General features: G+C 31.0%; 1 protein-coding gene across 5 annotated transcripts in view; it reads left to right on the forward strand.

The window, feature by feature from the left end:
• The first annotated feature begins 1,017 nt into the window (after positions 1–1,017).
• LOC145844694 (ubiquitin carboxyl-terminal hydrolase 24-like) overlaps positions 1,018–16,925 on the forward strand; it is a 34,728-nt gene continuing 18,820 nt past the window's right edge. For 4 of the 5 annotated variants that reach the window (XM_082952105.1, XM_082952106.1, XM_082952108.1 and 1 more), the window contains exons 1-23: positions 1,018–1,158; positions 1,435–1,546; positions 2,060–2,106; positions 4,261–4,290; positions 4,760–4,909; positions 5,216–5,306; positions 5,594–5,738; positions 6,356–6,502; positions 7,484–7,849; positions 8,369–8,530; positions 8,885–9,106; positions 9,460–9,663; positions 10,130–10,294; positions 10,641–10,874; positions 12,432–12,538; positions 13,019–13,111; positions 13,393–13,513; positions 14,035–14,229; positions 14,941–15,038; positions 15,335–15,551; positions 16,183–16,302; positions 16,396–16,452; positions 16,719–16,896. In XM_082952105.1, the coding sequence (XP_082808231.1) occupies positions 1,113–1,158; positions 1,435–1,546; positions 2,060–2,106; positions 4,261–4,290; positions 4,760–4,909; positions 5,216–5,306; positions 5,594–5,738; positions 6,356–6,502; positions 7,484–7,849; positions 8,369–8,530; positions 8,885–9,106; positions 9,460–9,663; positions 10,130–10,294; positions 10,641–10,874; positions 12,432–12,538; positions 13,019–13,111; positions 13,393–13,513; positions 14,035–14,229; positions 14,941–15,038; positions 15,335–15,551; positions 16,183–16,302; positions 16,396–16,452; positions 16,719–16,896 (3,307 nt within the window). In that variant the 5' untranslated portion in view covers positions 1,018–1,112. The remainder of the gene's footprint in view (positions 1,159–1,434; positions 1,547–2,059; positions 2,107–4,260; positions 4,291–4,759; positions 4,910–5,215; positions 5,307–5,593; positions 5,739–6,355; positions 6,503–7,483; positions 7,850–8,368; positions 8,531–8,884; positions 9,107–9,459; positions 9,664–10,129; positions 10,295–10,640; positions 10,875–12,431; positions 12,539–13,018; positions 13,112–13,392; positions 13,514–14,034; positions 14,230–14,940; positions 15,039–15,334; positions 15,552–16,182; positions 16,303–16,395; positions 16,453–16,718; positions 16,897–16,925) is intronic. The other variant, XM_082952107.1, reaches the window with a different exon arrangement.

Consider the following 16,925-nt stretch of genomic DNA (forward strand, 5'->3'; position numbering starts at 1 on the left):
CTATTCTGGAATAACATGTTCACTGAAGCAGGCTGTGGCTAGAATGTCCCCACCATTCTCTGTGGCTGGTTTATATAGCAATGTTCTCAACTTAATTTAACATTACATCAGGAATTAATTATATTCTCTTTATTTTCTCCTTATGTTAATTATATTAAAATTTCATCCGTTTTTTCATGCGTTTCATTCTGGGATTTCAAATACGGTTTTAAATACAATTTGATGTACTGTTAAAATATTGTAATTTTTACAAAAATTTTCCAATAAAACGCATAGACCAGACATTTTTGAAATTAATTTTGTTGGTAAAATAAAAAGTTTTTAAAAATCTATCTTCTCCTTCATTTTTTGAGCTAGAAACCTCAAACATTCAGAAAACTTTTCTTTTATAGTTTTGAAAAATTTGGATGATGCAATTTAAAAAATATTAAAAAATAAAAATTTTAGATAAAAATATAAAAAAAGTGGTTTTATATTAAATATATATTTTTAAAAATTAAGAAAATTCCTGCATTAAATCTAATTTAAATTTAATAATGGATCTCCTGTGAAAATTAAAAGAATGTTGGTTAAAAAATAAAGGAGACAATAATTTTTAATGAAAGTCTTTTTTCTTGTTTTTGGTTTGCACATTTTATTAGGAATCTATTGAGCAGACTGATTTTGATTGCTTATATCTCGAAAGTTACTTTGTTTTTTAAGCAGTTCAAAATATCTGATAGCTCAGATAAAACTCTGTAAAATAAGATATTTGTAAAAGTCAAGTTGAACCCCCCTATACACTTAAAAAGTGGGAATTAAAAAATTTAGTGAAAGATAAAAAAAGGTATTTAAAAAAAAAGTTGAAGTAATTTGTTTACTAGAAATAGTTAAACATTATTAAGTGATTAACTGTAAAATTTTTTACAAGACTTGTTGACTTACAAAGGAGTTAATAGATTTTAGTAAATTTGAATAATTTTAAATAGTTTCAATTTAATTCTTTCTTGCTTTTAACCATTCAAAATATTATTGCAGTTCTAACTTGGTTGGTGTAAATACAGAATTACTTTTTTTTTGCTGTACAAAGTCAACTTTAATTATTGTGTTAATTTTTCTGCTCACAAACAAACATGGACAAGGACGAACAGCTTGATGAAAATGTTACAAAGCTTATTAGTGAGTTTGTTTGCGTAAAAAATTCAAGTTGAAAAACAACTTATAGGAATAGTAGTTTTAATGTTGATTCAAGGTGTCATATCAAAAGTAGAGTTTTGTGTAAAATGATTGAAAATGTAACATTTTTTTTTAAAGTATCAGGATTGAACTTAAGTTTGTAGTATTTGTATGTTATGCCTGGAAAGTTTAATGTAATTTTTAATTAATTTTATTGATAATTCTGACTAGAAATACTCAAATGGCAAAAAACAAATAACCTGTATTATTTTGATCCAGACATGGGGTTTGATGCTAAGGCGTCTCGGGATGCCCTGCTTGAAAACAACAACGACATCGAGACAGCAGTGAACACGACGCTGATGGCATATGATAAGACACCACACACAGTGTATGTAGTTTTATATGATTGTTCTTGATTTATAAAAAATAAGAAGGAAAATGTCTTGAATTACAAAGTCTTTAAGTTTTCACACCTTTTAAAATTTTCATTATAGTTTTAATTTGTTAAATAGTTTTTAAGTTTTAATATTTAATTAGCTCTTTTACATTGGTAAAATCAGAAAACTTGAATTTTAAGAAAATTAAACTAATTTGTTATTATCAAGTTTATTCAATGTTTAAGCAATGGTTAGTAAGGAAAACAAAGGAATCACTTAGTTTTATATAAGTCCATTAAATTTTAAAGTTAAAGCTGTTGATTAAACTAGGCTTAAATGGCAATTATGTGTGAACATTTAGATTATAATAAAAAGTTTATTGAAAAATTAAAAGTTTAAAGCTTATCAAGCTTAATTAATTTGAAAGTAGTTGTTGGAATTAATTACTGCAATGGTTGTTACCTTTTAAAACTAGGTAGATGCCTGACAAATAAACGCAACTGATCAAATGATTTTTTTTTCAGGCCATACAATCCGCCGCCTGCATACCCAAGCCCAATTCCTGACGAAAGTTAGTTTCATCTTTTGTATAATTCTAATTTTAGTATGATAACTGGTAGTTTAAGATGTTTTTCTGTGTTGGAAGTTAGTTTAGTGTTAAAATGTATGCTTAGGTTGGTTAAAAATTAAATTAGTTTCTTTATAAGTAAGACAAATAGTTTAGAGTTAAATTTGCAGTAACGTATAAATAACATATTTTTATCTGACATATCATTTGCTGTGGTTTAATAAATTTAATGTTTAGTTTATCAATGCTAACCTGTTAATAAAGTTACTTTTATTAGTTCGTGACAAGTCCAAAGCACGCATATCACCCATACCTTTTGACCTTTCTAGCTTTCCGGAAAGTACATTTCAAGGTTATGAATATTCACGTTTGAAAAATTCCTTGATTTCATTTCACTTAGATACTTTAAGTTAAGCATATTAACAGGGTTCCCACTTCCCTATAAATTTGAAATATTCTGAAAAATTCCTATAAATCCATATAAAAATTTTTAAATAAGTGAAAGTTCGTATACAAATTACGTTTTTTTTGTTAGATGATTGAAATTTAAAAGCTAAAACAGCAATGCCGCATGGTGAAAAACACCTAGAAGTTTTTAATAATAATTTAATTTTTTTTTAATCAAATTCTTTGCAATCTCAGTACAAAACTGACTGTTTGGCGCCACCTAGTGAATAATTTTTTTCCATTTTTATATAAAACAAAATTTATCTAAAGTTTGCTTATTTAAGTAAAATTAGAGCTCAAAAGTCCCTGAACTTTCGTAAATTTCTTATTAAAACTGTGCTTATAACTGGTTAAGGACATATTTTACTTTATTTATCTCAAAAATATGTATAAAACATTTAAAGTTCATTGTTTTTTTTCGGTAATTTCCCTATAAATTTGCTATATTTTATGGATTTCTTATAATTTTTTTTGAAATTTAGTGGGAACCCTGTATTCACTGTGCACTTTTTGTTTGTATAAAGTCAGTTTAGGAATATACAGAAAAATAATAACACAATATACTGGTTTGCATCTGTATAAACGAAACGTTTAATTTCAACAACAATTTAGTTTAAATAAAATTAATTTGTGGAAAAACATTACAGCTCACAAATTATTTTTTTTAGTTGCTGGATAACCCCCAACTTTTTGTTTTAAAACACCCTATAAAGTTTTTATTTATTCACAGAATGTTTTTGAAAAAAGCATTTTTTACCTTATAATGTTATCTTTTATTTCAACAAAAGTTACAGAGAAATATTAGTTGTTTTGGTAACTTATGACTACTATCAACCAATAATTTTACCTACCTACAGCTATAAGTATGCAAACTAAGATTTTAAAATATAAAAAAACTTTCGATTAAGTTTAAATAAGTGTAATTAGTTTTTTAGCTGTATCTTTGTTCAAGATAGATACTAAAGTACTTTAATTCAAAGTATTTAGTGTAACAAAATTTGTAAAATATACTTCTATTTTTGTAAGAATGATAAACTATCTGAAGCTAATTTCTGTAAGCTTGGACTATGTCAATAAAAATAACATTTTTTCTTTATCACAAACTTATTTTAATTTTTTACAATTAATCACACAGTTATAAGTATTAAGCATTAACAAGAAACTGTTTAAAGCACTTTTGATGGACGAATTCCTAGCTTCAGGGTGGCCAAAACCTTGAAATTTACAATTTAGTCTAAAATAACTTGAGAAAACTTGAAATTAAAAAAAAATACATGTTAAATATATAAAATTTTAATTTGGAACAAAAAATCTATCATATAGTTAAAATTACTTTGTTGCCATCAAAAAGTTTTTTTTATCAAAAAACACATTTAAAACAGCCTTACAGTACCTTTTCAATGTTATTGTACTATTCAACACAGTTTTTTTACCTCAAGCTTAATTTAAACTAAAAATAGACCTAAAACATGTGTATTTTTATAAACCTGGAAGGAACTCAGAAAACCCAAAAGAAATTTCTCAACAACATTTGGCCACCCTGTAGCCAAAACTACATACTTAAAGTAGATAACGTTAAACTATATAAAAAAGTAACTATTTAAACGTTTTAAATTTGAAAAAAAATTGTTAGAAATAAAATCTTATTGATTTGTGAATTTATTTAATTATATTTACAAATAGTTAATTTACTTAGTTAAATTTTCTTAGATCAAGAAGGAAACCCAGGGATATATGGAGGTATGCATCTTGCTGTTATTAAAACATAATTACAACAAAACTTGTTTATAGATGAAATAAATGAAGTATTTTATATTTGTACTGGAAAAAATTTTATATACAAAAAACTAGTGATCAGAAAAACAATTCTGTCTAATTTTTATACCAACAATTTTTTAACAAACTAAATTAAAGTGTTACAATATTTTAACAAATTAAATTAAAGTATTACAATATTTGACCTGGAAAAATTGTTATAAACACAAAAACGCTTAATGAGCAAAATAAATACGCCTAACTTTTCTGTAAGTAATATATCATTAGTTATTTAAAAGTTAATAAGGTAATTTCCATCTACAGCCATTGAAAATGAATTAAAATAGTTTGGGCACAAATACAGTCTGCTTACAAACTATACATTTAAATACTTAAAAGAGCTCTAACAGCAAACATAAATTTTTTCACATAAATATAATTATAACATCTTCAGCTGACGAGGTGGACCCTATTGGCAGTTTCGCTTCGGCGTCCTACAACAAGCTCAAGCGCAAAGTGACCTGCCACAATTGGGTTGTTCCTGTGAAAGACGACGAGGAACTCGCCCTGTGCCTCAGCTCCGCCACCGACCTCGTCCAAATGGGTTTGTTTGATTGAAATTTACTGTTGATTATATAGTGGGAAGAAGTAGTTGTTTTGTTTCATCGAGTCGGATTTGTCTACTATTTATTTTTTAATCAAGATTGTAATACAATTAAATCAAATCAAAGAAGAAAAAACTAATGCAATAGTTGTTCCTTCATTACGTCAATGTAGTCTCTAGTAAAAAGTGATTAACAAAAAAGTGGTTATTAATTAGCAAGCTTATCATTACAATCTTCACAAGCTGCTAGTAGTTAACTAGTATCTTTGTAATAACTGTATGATATGGTGTGTATTATAACAACAGACGATTTTCACGGCGACTCGCTTCTAGACGAGTTCATCAACACCACAGTGCACGAGTGCTTCCAAAAACTCATGAAGGGTGGAGTGCGCGGGTTGGCTTTTATTAATAAATTAATTATAAATAAAAAAATTTTATGATTAATTGTTAAGTTATGAATAGTATATATAAAATTAATAAGATATTAAATGTTGATAAACTCTTGTAACAAACTATGTAACCAAATAAAAACAAATCTTAAGACTAAAGCAAATTAACTCACTGAATTAAAAATTACAACCAAATAACAACATACACGAAGTAGTTTGAATTTTAACTCTAAAGCTTGATAAAAACTTTCAAAAAGCAAATAATTAACCCGATATTTTTGTACGAATAAAGTAGTGGTAATTACGCTTACCACAACAGCTGGGAGTGGGAAGTGCAAGAGAGCATCCGGCCCATATGCAGCCGGTACATACGCCTGGTGGTCGAGAGGCTGAAGCACCAAAATTTCCCCTGGAAGCTGCTCGAGACCCTCGCCATGGTGAGTTGTGTGTTTGATTTGTTTTTATAAAAAATTGTTTTGTTTTTTGTATAAAAAGCTTGAGCGGTAGATTTACTTCGAGTTGTATGTTTCCTTGTAATTATGCTCGTTTTTTTTATTTCATTACAGTGGTTTTTATATGTTTTTTGTTTTTTGTATAAAAAGCTTGTGCGGTAGTTTTACTTCAAGTTGTATATTTCCTTGTAATTATGCTCGTTTTTTTTTAAATTTCATTATAGTCGTTTTTGAAATTGTATCTCATTTTTGTAAAAAATAAATTATATAGTACTTCTCGAGAGCACGCTTGCAAGCAGATATAAATTTGTATTAGCCGATCGTGGTTCAAAACTTGAATGTTGAAATTATAAAACTAAAAAACACAATACAATCAGTAAAAATTTGACAATGAACCGTCTGTAAGTCGTGGGTCAAAATTTAAGATTTTTCTTTTAAGACCACTGGCTGACCTCATTTTATGTGGCGCTTTCAAAAGTGAGAGTTAATACAACTGGTACAAAATACTTGATTTTTTTTTAAATTTAATTATGACAGATGTTTGATACAAGAGTGAATGTTTTTCTAAAACACAACAAAAACAGTAACAAAAAATACGACAGATATTCGATCCGAGCAACGATTGGAACGAGAAGAACCGCAAGAAGAGGGTGTGCCCTGAAGACGTGCCCTACTGCGAGGTGCCTGGCGTGACCGAGTTCAACAAGTTCGGGTGGCTGCTCACGCTCATAAACGACTTCTTTACATTGGTAATTGTTTTTTTTTGTTTTACAAGTTTGTTTTATATCAGGGGTCGGCAAACTGCGACCCGCGGGCCACATTAAATTTTTTTCAACTAGTTTAATATATTAATGTTCACGAAAACACATAAATAAAAGTTTAGTGTTATTTTTAAAGGATAGTTTATCGCCTAAAATTTTTGTTCAAAAAAATTGTCTTTAAATATGTTTTTTAAAGCACATAAAAATCGCTCCTTTTTTGACCTGTCGACCCGTGTTTTATTTCAAGTATTGATCAACAACTTCTTTCAAGGGGTGATCAGTTGTTTTAGATACAAATCTAAGGTTATTTTTATAGTTTTTTGTATACTTAGTCTGTTTATATATATATGTAAAATTGTTTTATGTTTTGTCTTTAATAAGCTCTAATGAGGAGAGAAAACAGCCGTAGGTATTCAGTTTGGCGTTTGTGTTTTTGAGCAAAAAGTGGGGTCTTTTGTAAAGTGTTGAGATGAAAGTGGAAAACAGACAGTGAAAAGAAAAAAAATCACTGAAAAAAAAAACGTTTTTGCTCTAAATCAGGGATCAGTTGCGGCTGGCCAAATTCAACTTTTTATTTCAACTAGCTCATTGTAATTTTGCATTTTAAAAGTAAAACTCTGTACTAAGTGTAATCTAATCTATCGCTTAAAAACCGACATAGTTTATGAACGTAACTTAATTGTTACCTAATCTGCGATACAAAAACCCATAAAAATGTTAACATAAAGATCTTAATTCTAATTGAAGCATAACACTTTTTATTTAAGAAAGTTATTTTTATTTCTTATTGTTATCTAACCAGTTGATAGTTGTGCGATAAAAAATGAAAACCCAAACTAGTTTTTTTAATTTAGTATTTTGGTAAAATTTTGGTTTTTGGAAAATGCTGCCGACTCCCGCTCCATATAAACCAAATAAAGTTTTGACCATCAAAAAAATATTCACTCAAATGAAATAATCTCATAACAGGACGGCCCGGAAGAAATGCTGTCTGCCGTGAAAAACTCTTTTCACAACGAGCTGGCCAAGATAAAGGACAAGAATCCTCTCGAGAGCGCGAACGGCCACCAAGAAGAAGCGGAAGCCGACATGACGGAGGAAGAGCGCGCGAGGATGAGAGAGGAGCGACAGAAGAAGCGGAAGGAGAAGGAGCTGAAGCAACAGGCGAAGGCGAAGGTGGAGGTGATTGATTATTACAAGCACGCGCTGAAGCCCATGTGCACGGCGTGCCAGTTCCTGAACGAGGAGAACACGAGGGACGTGGTGGAGCCGTTCGTAGATTACTACAACGCCTTCATCGGCCAGTTCTCGTGCGAGGACTGCATGCAGAACAAGGTTTTTGTCTTTATTTAGTTTTTATGTAAAAACATTCTTTCTCTTATATCAAAAGCGTATGTAAAAAAGTAATTTTTTTCTCATTTCGTATGTCGGCGAGTTCTCGTGCGAGGATTGCATGCAGAACAAGGTTTTTGTCTTACCTGTTATTTGGTTAAAAAAAAACATTGTTCCTCTTTTATCAAAAACGTATATAAAACCTAAAGTAATAAAAACGATTTTTTTTGTTAAGATAAAAAATAATGTTTTGTTGTTATGCTCTATACTGAAACAAAGTTTTTTCGTTTGGATCTCTGTTAAAAATATTTTAAGTTTTTGAAAAAAAAAAGTTTTAGCAAAGTTGTTTTCATGTCAGTTAATACTAATATCTATACTTGTGCTGTTGCACTTATTTTACATCGGCCGTAAAATTAAATATCGATTAATTTTTATTTAGAAAACTTGGTTGAGTTGACGTAAGATGATAAGATAAAATTTAACACGTAATTTACCAAACACACATGCAAAATTATCAAACAGGTGCGTAGGAACACGAACGAAATTTTGGAAATGCTGCGGCCGATCTACAAGAAGTTCCATGCCGACGACATGGAAGACTTGAACGGTGTCAGGCTGAACTACATCAAGCTGTGCCTGACCTGCTCAGACAGCCTGGCCACCATCAAGGACGCCCTCTGCCAGGTTCGATGCTAACTTGTTATATTTTCTCATTTATGATTTGGTTGATGATTTGGTGTTGAATAAATGTTTTGAAAACACCAAAAAGAAAGTGAAACGCGTCTGCGAGTAAATTAAGTTCCAACCGCAATCATTTCAGCTACATGCAGATAATCAGAGAAAAAATAATTAAAACAAATCTGTAAATTTTTGGAAGTTTGTATTTAAATTTTCAGTGAGAACCGTGATTCTAACTGAAATTGTTTCAGATGGAAGCATTTATCTATTTAAAAAATTTAAAAAAAGCATGATTTTTTTGGTTTATATCTTTTATAAATAAAAGTAAAAGTCCTTATTCTAACTGTGTACACATTCCAGCTGACCGCCATCATCGAAACCTTCAAATTCCTGTCCCGGGACGAGTACGACCTGGAGGAGGGAGATTTCAGGAACTGGCTGCAGGACGAGGGCATCATAAAGCTCGCCTTGGATTCCAACATGATGGACAAGCAGGCGGTGAGCGAGGGCACGGGCAAGATCGTGTCTTTCGTCGGCGGCAGCTTGAAGGCCGACAACCTCGCCAAGATATGGGAAGCGCAGGTTCGTTTGTTGCATAAGTTGCACGTTTGTAAAGCGTAGAAAAAGTTGTTTTTGAAAAAAAAAATTTGAGTGCATACAAAAAATTTAAAACGAATGAGATGTATGTGTTTTAGTTGAGTTATAAAACATACTTGTGAATTTACCTGCAAAGAAAAAAAACTGTATTTAATTTATTGCAAAATAAATACACAGAACAGTCAATAAAAATATAAACTTTATTTACTTTTTATAGAAGAAAAAAATATTTCCCTTATATCTAAAAACGTATAAAAACACTAAAGAAATGAAAAAAAAAATTAACAAAAAAAAATATGTTTTCTGCATCTTTAATCAACCATCCATAACACAAACAGATGAACACCACCCCCGTGCAAGCCGCCAACGTGAGGAGTATCCTCGCCAAGGCCACCAAGAACTTCAACCAGGAGTTGGCGGGAACTTTGCTGGAACTGGTGAACAAGACGTGGACGAGCGGCGACGAGGAAAGCAGGTGCCAGGTGCTGACCTTCCTGGAAGAATGCGGGGAAGAGAGCAGCAAGTCGGAACACCTCAGTCCCGTTAGTATTTGATAAAAAAAGAATGATAAATTATCAAGGTAAAAACTTGGGTTTGAGCATGTGAGAACATCTCAGTCATGCGAAATTTAAATATATGAGTACCGCGAGAATAAAAATAAATAAAAGGTTGGTGAAGCTAAATGATAAATTATTTGTTTTAACGCTTAAATACTATAATAGCGACTTGTGTTTTTACCCTGTTGAGAATGTGAGAACATTTTATTCACGTGATATAAGTAATAATAAAAAGCTTGGTGAACCTTGTCATTGATCTACAACTTGTTTAAACACTTAAATACTAAGTTTAAAATATGTGATTGTATCTCAGTCCTAAAATATTAAAAAAAAAGTCTATTGGCAAACGATTTTATAAAAGATCAACAACAATCTCTATATAAAATTATTTCCAACATCATGTTTCTTATCTTCTCTTTTTTCTTGTTTCTTCACCCAGGTCGTTCCGCAGGTGCTCGAGTCGCTGTGGAACATCGCGCACAGGGAAGGAACGAGCAAGGAGCAGGTGGAGTCGGCGCTGGAGAAGCACGGGAGGTTGCTGGAGAAGGTGGCGTACAAGAGGCGGGAGGAGTTCACGCTGAACTTCGCCAGGAGGTGCATAGAAGACATCAGGAACGTTTGTTTGATGAGTTGTCTAAATACTATAACAGTTTAATAAATTTTAAAGATAGTTATTAAATAATAGTAATAAAAGTGCGAATTAATATTCTATTTATTACCGGGTATCAGAGAAAAAAAAAAACCCACTTCATCAAATATTAATAGGATAATATGTACATGATATATATATATATATAAGTATATATGAAGTAGATATAAGTTGATTAACTTAATAAAATAAATTTTTCAACACAGAGCCCACCTTAAGGGCTAAGAGTTCTGAAAACTTTTACGTCTTGTAATCAACTTTCATATATATATATTATAATAACACTCAATATTTTTTATTATTCAAACCGCAGGAAAGGTTCGAGGTGCACGCGCTCCACCACATGAGGAACCTGCTCTCCAGAATGCTCGGCAACAGGCAGTCCAAGGCGCGGGTGCGGGAGATGGCGAACAGCGAGCGGCTCTGTGACGTCACACTGGAGAGCATGGAGAGGTACCACGTGACCGCGGTGGCTTTCTCCAAGCACAACCCGTCCGTCGCCACCGACTATTCCGTCATAGTGCAGGATTCCCACTCGCATAAGACCGTGAGTTGTTTGTTTTGTAATAAAATTATTATCAAAAATAAATAAGCATTTAGAAAATATTATAGTTAGAGTGTAAAGTTTTCTTATGATTAACATTACAAAACTAAGTTTTTTTAAAAAATGAATAAAAAATGAATGTGAGTAAGTCGTACTTATTTTGATAAACGATGCCGATAGTTTTTTTGGTATGTAATTAGTTTAGCAAATAGGAAATTGTTTTAAGATAATTGAGGTCGGTTGTTGTTGAAGAATTAAAGGCTTTTAAAAATTCTTGATTTATAAATTTTTAGTTAAATTAATGTTTTTAATTTTGAAATGAGTTTTTATTTATCCATATTAAATTTGTTTTCATCAATTTTAAACTTTTTAAAAGCTTACAAATAAATCAGGACATCATATATTTATTTGTTATAATTTTATAATAATAAATATTATTAAATGAGTTTTAGTAAAAAAAAATTGAAAGTGTTGATTACCTATTGTTTTTTTCGTAGTTTCGTTCTCACTATGCGAGAATAAAGTTTTGTCACAAACTTTTAATTAAATGCTTAAAAGTACACTATAATTACACTTAATTTATAAAACTTAATTATGAGTTATTGTTATCCTTGGGCAGTGCAGATGTTAAAATTTTTATGACTTAATTGGAGTTGATGTTAAAAAAATAAGAGATAAGCTAAATATGAGAACATACGTAGAATATTTATATAGGTCAATGTAGTTTAATGATAATAAATTCTAAAACATAAAAACTGATGATTTTGAGTTTTTAAAGCTTTGATCATTAAATTTTTGCGTCAGCAGTGTTTTATATTGCACCTTCAAAACTTAAATGCAAGTTAAATTCTTAAGTTATTACTAACGAAAAGATACATACTTAAAATATTTCCCTTTTATTTACAGCTTTAAGAAACACAGATTAAATTTGTAGCTTCAAAACGTTCTAAAAATTTTAATGCGTTACTAACCTGATAAAATTCAGAAAGTTTATTTTGGTAATAACATTTTTTAAAATTAATGCACTTATTTTTCATACTTATCAATTTTAGGCATCTATACACTTATTACATAAGTAACTTATGAAACAAATTTAACAACATATGCATCAGAATGGTAGTTACAGTCGTAAAACATGACCTCATGTAAAAAGTTCTGACATGTTTAAGCAGTATTTTAATAGCTCTTAAAAAGCTCATAGTTTTATTATCATGAGGTTTTTTACAGTCTACTTATTATATTTATACCTTATGAGTTTATATAATTATATATAGTTCAGTAAATATTGTAGTAAAAGAAACAAGCTATGTATAATAATTTTTATAACAAAGTAAAAAATTGTCTTTTATAAACGCTTTTGACCTGTTTGAAAACGTGTAAAGCAGCTCTTTGAAAAGCTTATGGTTTGCCCATCTCAAGGTTTTAAATAATCTTTTACTTTTGACATTTTATACCTGTTAAGATGTTTCAGTTAATTAAGTTCAGTAAACTAAATATATTTCGAGTAACTCTCATCAGTAGTGTACAAAACTAACGAGAGATTATTTTCTTTCTTCACAGAACCTCGACAGCCGCCTGAGCCTGCTGAAGTTTCTCATTCACGACTGCGACGTCAACTTGAGTTGGGAGAAAGTACAGCAGTTGTGGGACCCCATCGCCGGGCAAAAGTGAGATTTTTTGAATTTTTAATATATAAAATAACAATTTGATATAGTTCTCAACTTCAAATTGTTTTCTGTAAAAAAGTCCATAATTGTTATTCAAAGATTATTATGTACAGAACAAAAAAGTTAAACTTTGGATAGAAAAATACTGGTAAGCCCCATAGAAGTAGTAAAAGTATGTATTGAATTAAAACTAAAATTTGCAACTGTAATTAATATTATGGCGTTTGAAGTTTTGAGAAAAGGTTAGCTATTAAATTAATATTTATTTTTTAGACATTTTTACTCAATGCCTTTACAACAAAACAGTTATGGTTTTAGAATAACTTGAAAATGTAAAGTTAAAAAAACATTTAGGCGTATAACATGGTGAACTGCGTTAAGAACTAATTAAAAAAAAACTTTTTATAATCAAAATAAATTTCATACAACGATTGTCATCTTATTTGTTGAATATTATAAATCAACAATGTAATTAAACAGAGATTCATTCGAGAGCAACAAGACGGTATGCTGCTTTTTCTTCCAAAGGCTGATCGAGGATCTGGAAGATGATGTTCGGGATAATTTCTTCAGGTGAGTTTTTTATTGAATGTTGAATAAACATAAATGTTGAATAAAATAATTTGCTCTTTAAAGTAGTATTTTAAAGGTTGAGTTTTTAATAGTAAATTGTTTTCAAAAATTTTATAAATGCGTATAAAACGCCAAATTTTATTTCTCTTATATTTTAGGATAGCATTTTATTTCTACATTATTTTATTCATTTTACAATTTTCAACACGCCCAGTTAACAAATCAATAGAAAAATTCCAGTTTAGTCTTCAATGTTTTCTTACAACAATATTTTTTAACAGGGAGCGACTCTTGAAGTTGGACCCGGTCAACTTGAACAAGAAAATGTTCAACTGCGTCCTGAAGTACCTCGAAACCGCCAATTTGCACGAAGAAAAGCTAACGGAGGCAGATAAAAAGATTGTGAGTGAGCTTGATAAAATACTAAAAATAATAAATCGTGTTCAAAAAATACCTTGTCTGGTAAGAAATAGTTTTTTAACACCACCGTCTTAACTGGTTCCCTTTGGAAACAAAAAGTTTGGTAAATTTTATTTTTCCAACTGCCACAAGTGATGTGTTGAATCGTGGTGAGCATTACTTTTAGTAGAAGTGAAATTTATTCTATTTTTGAACCACTTACCAAAGCTACACAGCTTTAAATGTAATTGAATTTTTGTAAGTTTCTATAAGTTAACAAATCAACATATACATTATAGACAGTTGAAACCATCTGATTGGAACCCTTATCTATTATTACATTCACGTAACATACTTATTAATGTGTTTAATTCCACATAGTTGTTGTTATAAATTGACATATATTTACAGACAGTTGAAACCACCATCTGATCGGAACCATTTACTATTGTTTAATATTTACTTGACAAACTTAAGATTCTGTTTATTTCTATAAAAGTATCATAAACCACGCTTTCACACAGACCGTCGCCGACACCGATTTGATCGGGATCGAGTACCTGTGGAAGGTGCTGCTCCATTGCGGCAACAAGGAGGTGATAAGCAGCGCCAAGAACAAGCTGGTCGACTACCACTTCGTCAAGTGCAACCAGGACCTAAGGAGGAACGCGACAGCGCTGCACAACCAGTTTTTCCGGGAGTGCTTGAGCCGGCTGCAGGTTAGACTTGTAGATGGTAATGTGGTAAAAATTTTATTCTGCGTTGTACTTCACTGACCACAACAAAATAATGGTCTCATACAAAAATCTTTGTTTTTTGAATGTAACTGACTGTTTTTTTTTTCAACCACGCACTCCGACTTGTATAACTTCTCTTATAATTATTTTAAAACTCTGGCTCTGCACAACAAGTTCTTCCGGAAGTGCTTGAGCCGGCTGCAGGTCAGAAATTAGCACATTTGTAGGTGGTAGTTTATGTTGAGATGATTGCGTACCGAAACCAATGCATTTTGTTTTTTACTTCAGCTTCATGCAAAGTTTCTGTACACTCAGGCCGACTAGAGTTAGTTTTAACTTAACTGAGAATTGTTTAGAGACTCAGGGCTAGTTTTTTTTTTTTTTTTACTAAATCTCAGTCTAGCTTTTATGACCTCGAAACCAAAGTTTTTAATTACAAGTTTTTATATTTTTTCTAGGTATCGTTATGTCATTTTGTTTTATGTATCAAAGCTTGATTGAAATTAAGTTAAATTAGTTTTTGGATTTTGTATAGATAAAAAAAAGTTTTACTCAAAAAGTCAGGCTAATTTTTGGAATCTCTGGCTGTTTCAAAGAGACTCTGTAATTAGGTTTATGGTTTCTGGACTTTTTAAAGTTATTGCTACTACCCATGTTATGTGTATATATATTAATTTATTTTAATAATTGAAGGAAATGGAAGAAGACGAAGGTGTGTTGGCGAAGAGTGCAGCGAACGCGGCTAAAGTGGCAATCAACAGCACCATGCCAAACATCGACACTCAAAAGAGGTTTTTTAATTAATCTAAATATAAAAAATATTCTTCAATGACTTTTTTCACACAATCCAATAAATGTGCTCAGTTTGTTATGATAGATAAAATGTGGAATGAAGCAACTTGAAATTTTTAAACCCTTTATTAAGTAAAGTCTTACTCCAGCACCTCTAGTTCCTCAGTGACGAATATAAACTTTTTTTAACCAGACATTTAATAAGATTTTACAACACTAAGATTATTTAATTTAATTATTAATTTTGATTTGATTAATTTAACCTTATTAAGTCTTATCATTCTCCCAACCGCAGCGCACTGAAGCGCGACAAGACGGAGCGAATCCTGGGCCTGATCAACAAGTACGTCAGCGAATCGGAGTGCGAGTACGACCACCACGAGCTCAGGGCGACGTGCCACTACCTGGCGTACGAGAGCTCGGAGGTGCAGTTCGACGTTCAGGGGACGAGGGAATACCAGGCCTTCAGGTTCCACGCCGCATCCAACTACCCCGTCTTCAAAATTAAAATGGTTGCTTGCAATATTGCTGTTGTATATTGTAGTTCAAAGTTTCTTAAATAGACTATCGTAAAGTTTTATAAAGTAAGCTATTGATCAAATTACCCCTTGCTCTAACTAAAAAAGGTTTGAAAATTACGTAAAGTAATAACATGTATGTGAATATTTCCCGTCTTCAAAATTAAAATGGTTTGACGTTTTAAAGAATATTTTGATTATGAAAGTTATAAAATAAGTCTTAGAAAGTTTATTTATAAGGAATTTGGTTTGTGATTTTTACTTGAATGTTTAAATTGACTGCACCGTGTTTGAGCTTGAGAAGGGTTGATAAAAAAGCTAGCGTGATAGTTTAAAAAAAAAACTAGCTCGTGTTTGAAACAAAAATGATTTGAAGTTTTAAAGAATGATATGTTCATGAATATTATAAATAAAAGTTTTGAAATTTTTAATTAATTCAAATTGTTCCAATTAAACATTTTTATTCTGTTGGCGATTCCAGCCAACTAACTTGTTGTGGTACTTGACAATAAGGTAATTTTACACATTAAAACTAAGCGTACGCATTATTGATTGAATGCGCTTCTAGCTTGTTTTAAGAACCTGCGTTTTTTGAGTTTAAGTCAAACAAATCTTGTTTTTGAAGATGGCGGCCGAGGGGTGCGGGAGGGACTACAGGAACGTCAGTTTGGAAACCCACTACGACAGGAAGCTGAAGAATGAGAGGAATCCCATCTCCAGATACACAAACAACAGCAACAAGATGGTGAGTTTTAGTCGTAAAGTTGTTAAATAAAAAAAAAAGTTGATTTCAAAGCAGATGGTAAAATGAACACAACTGATGTTTTTTTTTTTGCAGAAATTGAAAATCATTACAGTGAGGAACAGAAGAACAGCTCCCAACTTGCTCGGTGTGGTAAGTTGATTTTTATATTAAGATAAGCATATAAGAATTTTTTTAATGTTTATGTTAAAATTATTAGTCTATTAAGTTTCTTTAGAATTTTTCTTTTGAGTTGGATCTTTTCTGAAGCTTGTAGTACTTCAAACAACAACAAATAATTAATGCGTTTTTAAGCGACTAATTTAAAAACGTGTTCAAAGCGAAGAGTTGTTGAAATACTTGTAGGCAGTTACGGGTACAAAGTCTTGAATTTGTTATTAATTTTAAAACAATTTCAGGGTGAACCACTGCCTTCATACTTGCTAGCCAAGGGCGAAAACGGAAAAATATACGATTTTTTGTTCAAGCTCTCTTCTAGTGATAACGTGAGCGTAAACTGCCAGATAAAAAGTATATTGGACAAAATGCCCACTTGCCCTGCATTGCTAAGACAATTCAAAAACCTCCTTACTTATGGTTAGTTTCAATTAAAAGAAAAAATATTT

The sequence above is a fragment of the Thalia democratica genome, chromosome 9 (assembly GCF_965202585.1).
Source record: "Thalia democratica chromosome 9, ktThaDemo2.hap1.1, whole genome shotgun sequence".
Classification (NCBI taxonomy): Eukaryota; Metazoa; Chordata; class Thaliacea; order Salpida; family Salpidae; genus Thalia; species Thalia democratica.